Consider the following 9,551-nt stretch of genomic DNA (forward strand, 5'->3'; position numbering starts at 1 on the left):
TCGCCATGACAGAAATGTCAGAGAATCTGTGAGCATGTTTCAAAGGCATTAGATGAACCAAAGAGCTGTATTTTTTAAAAGAAATGATGAATGAAAGTTTGTAGGAAGAAGGCTTAGAACAGTGCCCATCTAAAGCCCATGCTCCTAAACTAAAGAACAGAAACAGTACTTTTGAGGCACACAAATGCATCTGCATTGTACAGAATGCTAGAAAGAACAAGCAGGTCATCTTTTTCTTCCTCCTGGATCCATAATTGCTGTTGCAATTCCAGTGAAGCTTAGAATTTGAATCTGTTGAACTTGAGACTAAAATTTGAAACCTGGAAATGTCCCAAATTATGCAGAGAGAATAGTATTTAAATGTTTTTAAATTTACACTGTTATGAGATTAAGATAGTACAAGAATGTACCAGGTGTATAGTCCATATCCTTCCCTTCTTCTTCTCTAACAGATGGGATGCCTACATTTGTTAGGGTGGTGGTATGGCCAGGTAGAGAGACATTCTGCATGGCCCCCCCTTGTGGAAAGTAATGGACACATTACTATTTTGCTTATGTACACTTCTTTGAATTCCACGTTGACTTCTTATGAAGGAGCTGATTCAGCGTCACCCTTCCACTTCTTGTCTAGACTGCAGATGTCACCGCCTAAACTGTTGGAGTCATTTTTGGAGTATGAAGATTGGGCTCCTAATTATTTGCCTACTTTAAAACTTTCATTTCCTCTAAACTGTATGGATTTACGGTCTTCATCCCACTTTTTTCCTCCTCCCCTTTTTACTTCTTTCCCTTATTTGACACTATATAAGATGAAAGAAACAGGAGAGATTCAAAAAGTGATTTATTATTTTATATATATAATATATAAAGAGTTCAGGACTGGAGCAGTGGCCCTAAGATATCCCAGTGGTTCAGCGACCATCTACCTATGGGGCCTCTAGCCTTTGAAATGTGACTTTTATCCTCAGTTGCAACATGGCTCCTGCATTGCTAAGCGTCAGAAAAGCATCACAGAAGATAAAGGAAGGGGATAGAGTAAAGGGTACCGACAGCTAAATCTGTCCCTGTATTCTTTATCTAAGAATGAGTTGCTCTCCTGGGGGGCATTGACTGATATTGTTCTTCTTCGTTTTATTGGTCCAAAATGTGCCACTGAGGCCACCCTCAATGGCAAACAGAATGAGAAACCAAGCGTTCGACTGGGAACTTTCCTAAGGTGTCAGAATCGGGGTTCTGTTCTAAAATGCAGGTGGAATGAATACTGAGTTGATGGATAGTTTTGTATAGTGTGCCTTTCTTTTCTCAACAGTTCTTTGTTCGGTTTCCTATACCAGGACAAAGCCATAGGTATATTTAAAACTCAATTCAAATGGATATGATTTTCTAGATAGGAAAAAAAATCAAGGAATTTCAGCAATGGTTTTAATTTAATTTAAAGGGATCACAAGTGTCTATGACAGTTTTCAGATCATTAGGTTTATTAATAGTAAGATTTCTCCAATTTGTTATACAAAAGAAAGCAGCTACAATAACTTTTCTAGCTTTCTAGTGAAAGCACTGGATATGATTGTATTCTTAACCCAAATGTCCTTATTATATTTTCCTCTGGTGTCTAGCCATTTTTTACATCTTATAGCAGCAATAACTCTCTATTCCATAAAAATAGAATTTTACAAGCAAGACAAACACCTCCATAAATTAATAGAAATACCTGCTTATAGTGAAACAATGAATTTTCTTTTGTATTCATACTTTTGTGATGTATTTATCTCAGAATCACTTTCATTATCTCTTGAATTTATGGCCTTTTATGGGTTGAGAATCTAGGAGAAATTTGGGTGATATCTAGACTATGAAGAAGCAAGGCATTTATAAGAAATCTATATTTCAGTTATGAATATTTTTCAAAACATCTATCTATTTAAGATGTCTCTGAATATATTTAGTTTGAATAAGATTTTCCCCAGAATGAAATGTTCCTATTCATATATACATTGTTTAATAGTGAAATCAAGTTATTTAACATATCTGTAAAGCCATGTGCTTACTACTTCTTTTTGGATACATTCAGAGTCTATACTTCTGGATTTTTAAAAATAATACAGTATTGTTAACTATATTGCCCTACTGTACAATAGAGCACAAAATTTATTTCTCCTAACTGTGTCTTTTATCTATTGATCAATCTCTCCTTGCCTTTTTTTTTTCAATTTCTCTCATCAGTGTCTGGCAACAATCTCCCGTCTTCTGCCTCTAAGAATTCAGCTTCTTTCAATTCCACATGTAAATAAAACCATGAGATATTTGTCTTTCTGTGTGTAGCTTATCTCACTTAATATATCAGATGGCTGAAAACAATAAGACTTAATCCATTATATTGCTGAGTTGTATTATATTATGTATATGTATACATACACTATATTATTTTAATGACAGTGTGTGTATAAGTACAAATTTATACTTATATGTAGTTTTATTATTTTTCACAATAAAACAATTTCTTTGAAATTAAAAATTGTTTCTCCTTAAGAAAAAGCTTAATATTATTAAAATTTTATGCATGACAATTGCTGAAGAAAACTAATTCATAATATAACAACAGTAACGTGTATTTTCTACTCTGGTATTTTATATATTTTGACTTTTCCCATATGATACCAATGAAGCAGCTATTAATACATTATAAGCACTAGATGACTTTTATATGTGCATTATGTATTTACCAAAGAATTGCAAATGGAAGCTAAAACGTTCCCTGAGACCTACTTCAGTAAGTCACACAAATGCAGAAAATAACATTTCTAGGCATACCACTTTGTGGCATTTTTCTTTTCTCGTTTATAAAAGTGCCTATTACATTTTTAAAAACAATGTATAAAAGTCCAAAACTTGCTTTCTCCTAGGTTGGTGTGAATTAAGAATTTTAATTACAAGATTCTGAAATAATTCAATTGTAAAATTCTGAGAAAAAAATCTACTGAAAACAGCCAATACTAATTTACATTTTCATGAGTTTACTTAATGTGTTTGAGCTTGCAGTTTCTACTCAATTGCATCAGGCTGCATTCATGCATATGTATTAGCAGTTGATACATGTAAGGACTCATGTTTATTGAAAATCATTTTCATTCTAAAGCCATTCATAAAATTCAGCTTTTCTGTACTCAAACACTTGGGTGTCATAAGAAAACTTGCGACCAAGCAAGGAGAATTGAATGTGGGAAAATTGTTGTCTTCATTCAGCAGTGTCTACTGCAAATACATGGATGCTTAAGGTAGCATCAGAATGAGAGCATGATGATACATGCATTTATCACCCGAGTCTACCTACATGCATTCATGAATAAAACAAATACCTCTGGAAATAATGTGATCATGGTGCCTGTCAAAATGTGAGGTTGAATATGTTTTGTTTAGCTGTTTGGGGGAAGATAGGGAGAAAGGGAGAGAATTGGAGAGACAATATTCTCTATCACAGAAAAATACTTACTATACTTAATTACCATGACAGATTCAAAAGAAGATACCCTTATTTTTATTTTATTGCTGAAAGAAATTAAAACTTTACTATTAATCTGTATTATAGGGACTATGAAGTAAAGTGTTAACAGTGCTCTGTGAGTCTCACTATTGTCTCTGTGTTGAACTGTATGCATCATGAAACATCAGCAAGAAATTTACCTGGATTCTTTTAAATAGATTAGAGTTGCACCTCTTACTATAATAATCTTTAATTGAAAATATTCTGAACAAAAGCATATATATACTTGTGCCTATCAAAAAGGTAAAATAGCTACCTTTATGCCTTTTTTTTTAGCTGAGGATCGAACCCAGGGCCTTGAGCTTGCTAGGCAAGCGCTCTACCACTGAGCTAAATCCCAAACTCTTATGTCTTCTTAATAGTTGATCAAATAATAAAAGCCAGCAGAGTCAATGTTATGGAAATCCTTTCATGCCAGAGAGAAAGCAATGAGCTTCATTTCCATTGGGGAAATTTAGTGTCTCTGTGTCAAGCTCTATCAGATGTTAAGATGATTAATCACCAGGCAACAGTGCATAAAATAGAAATGTTTTGTAATCAATGAATCGCATACGCTCTACTTTATTGTTATTCTCTATATTACCTGTTTTTAAAGCCATTCACTTGTGGGGTCAAGTCGCAACAAATACTTGTAAAAATAAAAAACAACAACATCAACAACAAAAACAACTCCCATTCTAAGATTCAGAGAACATGGAAAAAGAAGGGCCAGCTAGATGACAAAACTCAGAGAATCAGGGAGTTTGCAAAGAGATTGCATTTCCTAAGGGAGCCAGAAGCTACACCTAGAAAGTTTTATAGCATGCCTGTCTAAAAATGAGGTTAACTAGAACAATAGACATGGAAATCATTAAAAAAAAAATCTTATTCTGTTTCTTTAAAATTTAGTGCAAAATAAAAGTGAAAATGTACATAGCTTTATGTTTTTAAAACATCCTGGCCAAATAATATTTAACTAGTTTATTGATAACGCTGACTGATTATTAAGAATATTCCAAGGTCAATAAAATACCAATATTTATTCATATGGAATGATAGTATAGGATTAGCCTTTCTTGTTTAATCGTAACTGCAATAATCCACTGTTTAGAAAAGTTAAGCAGATAAGATGCAGAGTTCAAGGTTTGGGAGAACTTCAAAGAAACTGGACTTTATTTAAAATATTAATAAAGTTCCTATCTTAGAGGCATATCAGCCTTGTATCCTAGTTTTTCTTCAATTTGTTGCAGATTTATAAGCCATGAATTTTCTCTCTCATCTTTTGGGTTTATTTATATCCTCAACACGGATCATTTTCGGAGTTTTAAGTTCCAGAGTTTTACAACTCACTCTGTAAAATGGAAGTGTCTTTTATTAGTTCTAAAAAGTGTCTTTTGTGACTTTCTAGGGACAGCCTCTTCAAACGTTCTCACATTGCTGAAAATATTCATCTCCATTCTCTCATAATATTTTTGAATTTATGGATTTTGTAACATCCCTTCTTGACTTTTATTTCTCCAGGTTGAAGAGTTGTAATTTTTTTAATCTATACTTATATGAAGCATTTGCTTCCATAATTCATGCACCCTCAAGCTTTTGTGATGAGAAGAGAATTTGCTATTTTTGAAAACTTGAACTCAGTTGGAAAAAAAGAGATGGAGGAGACACTAAGCTTGCACCCACCAACTAGCTATGCTCACTCTGACTGCATAAGTGGTTTCTTATTGTCCTTATTCTAACATAGCAATTGTATCATACACCTTTACAACTAGTAAAAAATATGAGTTCTAACAAGTGTACAAAGGCCTAAATAAATTATTAGCTTATATCAGTTTTTTGTAAAACAATTCATTCAAGAAACAAATTGTGAATGATTCTATCTCAGAGGCTGAGTATTTATTGAGCATGTACATGTACATGGCTCTGGGTTTCCTATACTGTAACACATACACACACACACACACACACACACACACACACACACACACACACACATACACACACACCAGTGCAGGTCCTTGATCCTCTTTGGTGTTGTGAGTTTCAGGTTCCTATGATGATGACAGAAAGGTAGGCAAAGATACTGATTCTGATGTGTTCACTCTGCTTGTTCAAACTTCACAGTGGCTACTATTAAGCAATAAAACAGCAGTTTTGTACTGTGATCATCATATGTGGAGATTTTAATGAATAGTATGTTTCGTCCACACCAAACAATATTCTGAAAGACTGAATTTCTAGTTTAAAATTCTATCTAAATGTTTAAGAGGGTCACAGTAAGTCTAATGCATAATCCAAATTCAGTGGTGGCCCTGCTTATCTGTAAAAAAAGATTTGGCTGTGGAGGATATCATCTCATTTGTGACCCAATGGCCATTACTTCTTGAATAATTTTGTTGCACTTTTACAAACTTTACTCAGTGTAGAATTTCTTACCTTAAGAGCGGTTTTTAATCACACATATGGTAATTAAGACTGAAATTATCGCTCTTTGGCCTCCACGGCGGAAGCAAGATGACGAAAGGAACGTCATCCTTTGGAAAGCGTCGCAGTAAGACGCACACGCTTTGCCGCCGCTGTGGCTCTAAGACCTACCACCTTCAGAAGTCGACCTGTGGCAAGTGTGGCTACCCGGCCAAGCACAAGAGAAAGTATAATTGGAGTGCCAAGGCTAAGAGACAAAACACTACCAGGATTGGGCGGATGAGGCACCTGAAAATTGTCTATCGAAGATTCAGACATGGATTCCGCGAAGGGACAACACAGAAACCCAAGAGGTCAGCTGTTGCAGCATCCAGTTCATCTTGAAGAATTTCAGTCAGTCATAAAATAAATGTTCTGGTTTCAAAAGCAAAACAACAACAACAACAACAAAAAGACTGAAATTATCATTATTTTATAGAAGTAAAGAATGATGTTTTTCATTCTATTTTGTGTTTAATTATCCTAGGGTTTTGCTGTTTAGAAATATCATGATGATGTATTGCAGACAAAGTACACAATGATACTGTAACAAATGTGAAGAGTAAAATAAACCACGAAATAATTTTCATATAGGTAGTACAACTGTATACATTTTTTCAACTGTGTAGTTCATATGGTTCCCTTGTCCCATTCATTTGTACTTTGCTAATAGTCTTTAAAGTTTGTTTCCCATGAGTCTTCTCATTCTCCAGATAGTTTAGCCACATTACACATATCAGAAGTTTCTTCAGTATTTCAGAAAGTTTACTTCTAATGACATGATTTAAAATTTTACATTAGATAACTAAGAATAGTTCTAGCCTCAGAAGTTATTCCAGGAATCATTTTATTCACATCTTTCTATCCATTTACATTCACATTTAATGTTCATTGACATTCATTCAAACTTTATTAATAACAAACAGTTTGCTTCCCTTAGTACATTGTATCTTCTATTTAACAATGTATTTTCTTTCAGAACATTTTAATATTTTAGTATAATTATTCTCCTTTTATGAAATAAAAAAAAACAAATGAAGTTGCAAGAAAGAAAAAAGAAAAAAGGAAACAGAAACTTTGGGAATGTTCCCTTAATAGTTTGTTCTAAAAATGTTTCAATGGCTTACAATCCTATCCTACAGCTCAAACCTAAGTAGGCAACAAGAAGAATTCATGTGCCTTTCAGAAGAATAAACTCAGTTACATTTTTTAAAGCCACTTGCTAATTGTAGGTAACACATATTTGTATTACACCAACATTTTACCTCTAAGTTCTTAGTATTTGTCTAGTTATTCACCTAAAATATTTCCTTAAGATATCTTATTGGGAGGTTGGCATATAGTTTAAGGGTAGAATGATTTGCATAGGGTTCTCAAGATCTGAGGTTCAATCTCCAGTACTGACAGCAATCAATCAATCAATTAAGCTGGCATTTAAGATCTTAATATTATATCAATAAGATAATTTTATATGATAACCAGAAGAAAGCCCAAACAGTGAATGTTTGTAGATGAATTTCCAAACAGTCTTATTAAATAAGAAACACAGGGCCAAATGCAGGGGTGAAAGCTTTAGAGATCAGAGAAATAGGAATAGCCACCAGCTAACCTTAGCTCACCATGCCACTGTAGCTTCCCAAGAGAATGAGATTTTCCTGTCTAACCTGGACTTTTATTGCCTTGTTGTTCTGCCTTCTCATTGGCTCTTAGCCCAGCCACCTCACTTACTCTTCACTGCCTATGTGTGTGTACAGATCTCCAGGTCTCTATGGTTGGTACTGGGATTAAAGGCATGTGTCCCCACACTTGGCTGTGTCCTTGAACACACAGAGACTCTGCCTGCCATGTGATTGGATTAAGGACATGTGCTACCACCACCTGACTTTTGTTTATGGCTGGCTATGTCCTCTGATCTCCAGGCAAAGTTTATTTATTAACATACAAATAAAAAATCACCACAAATGTTCACACAATGTATTTTCCAGGCCAACCTACAAGTTTCCTGCCAATGTTCTTGGATTTTTGTAGCCCCAGATTGTTCTATAACTGAATAAATATCCATGGCTTTATGGCTTATCCATAAACTTCTTGTTGGACACCCAGAACCTAGTTTGAGTTGTTTCTAAAAAAGTGAAAAAGTTTGGGATGAAGAGATGTTTAATTGTTAAAACAGTTGCTGCTTTTCCAGAGGATCTGGGTTTGGTTCTCTGCATCCACTCAATGGCTTATAACTATCTATAACTCCATATCCATGAAGCCAAATGTCCTCTTCTGGCTTTCATAAGCACCAAGAATGCATGTGGTGCACACACATACATGCAGGCAAAACACTCATTTATACATATAAAATAAAAATAAATCTTTTTAAATGAAGAAACTTCACCATCCTTCTATTTCTAGTGTTTTGAAAAAACTTGTATTCAATACAAATTGAATACATATTATTTGCCTGATTCTAGTATTATCATTTTATAATGAATCTGAAATATGCCTTATCTAAAAATCTACATTAAAGGCTACATAATTAAATAGAGGTTGGCTGTGACTTGGGCAATTGTGGTCTTGCTGATGTACATACAATAGCCCTTATGGTAATGGACAGCCCTAAAACTGAAATTCTAAAATGAGTAAGCGTGGAGAAACTTTTTAAGGAGAGAAGTAGAGTTTTGCCTGTCTCGACTTGCCAAAGACACTAAACATCATTTATTTTTACAAATTTTATTCAAGGCAAGAATAGTTTGAAATTTTTTCCTTTAAATATACAAAGTATCAGCTATATTTTTTAGGATGATGATGAATTCTTCTAAAAATAATGTGTTTTTGAATTGAAATGTCTCGCCTTGAAGAAAGCCTAGAGGCAAGAAAGTTTAGACACTTGAAATTCCTAAGTTTTTTAAAGCTAACTTATATTATTAACTGAGGCATATGCTATGATAAACTGTAACTATTTGAAGGCTATTTTTAAAGTTTTAACCTTTTGACATTTAGGAACATTTGGTTTACATTGGCAATCAAGAATTAGGACTCACAGACTTAGATGACTTTCACAAAAAAAAATGATATTAGTAAAATTAAATAATGTAACAGTGTGAAAAATACAGAACTGAGACAGACTATCACTATGAAAAGATGAAATATTGGATAATTCTCATGTCTTTAGATAAAATAATACAACTTTTAATGAACATTAGCAACTTTAATCATCTTAAACATGATTTTAGCAAAGGACACTATGTTAATAACATATTCAATAAAAATGAACTGAGAAGAAACAAAGGAATCATTAAAATATATGAAAAACAAAAGCTATAAAAATCACTTAAATATTGGTAGTTAAAATTGCTTTTCTTATGAAGTATTTTGTATTGTGTAATTGTTTCAATAAATTAAATCAAATATTAAATATACAAATTTCTACTGTCTAGCAGTTAAATATCTTTTCAAAATATAGAATAACTCCTAGAAATTAAAAACTTAGTAGAAAACTAAATGTATGCTAAGTAACATGAATTGAATTGATTGTCACAAATTTTAGAGGCCTGTTTTAAAGTCAAAACGAAATAGTTTT

General features: G+C 33.4%; 1 protein-coding gene across 1 annotated transcript; it reads left to right on the forward strand.

Moving 5' to 3' along the window:
- The first annotated feature begins 6,015 nt into the window (after positions 1–6,015).
- LOC131919901 (large ribosomal subunit protein eL37-like) lies at positions 6,016–6,328 on the forward strand. Its single transcript, XM_059274336.1, has one exon. It carries the CDS (start codon positions 6,035–6,037, stop codon positions 6,326–6,328), a length of 294 nt encoding a protein of 97 aa, XP_059130319.1. The 5' UTR covers positions 6,016–6,034.
- The last annotated feature ends 3,223 nt before the right edge of the window (positions 6,329–9,551 follow it).

Source organism: Peromyscus eremicus, chromosome 9 (assembly GCF_949786415.1).
Source record: "Peromyscus eremicus chromosome 9, PerEre_H2_v1, whole genome shotgun sequence".
Lineage (NCBI taxonomy): Eukaryota > Metazoa > Chordata > Mammalia > Rodentia > Cricetidae > Peromyscus > Peromyscus eremicus.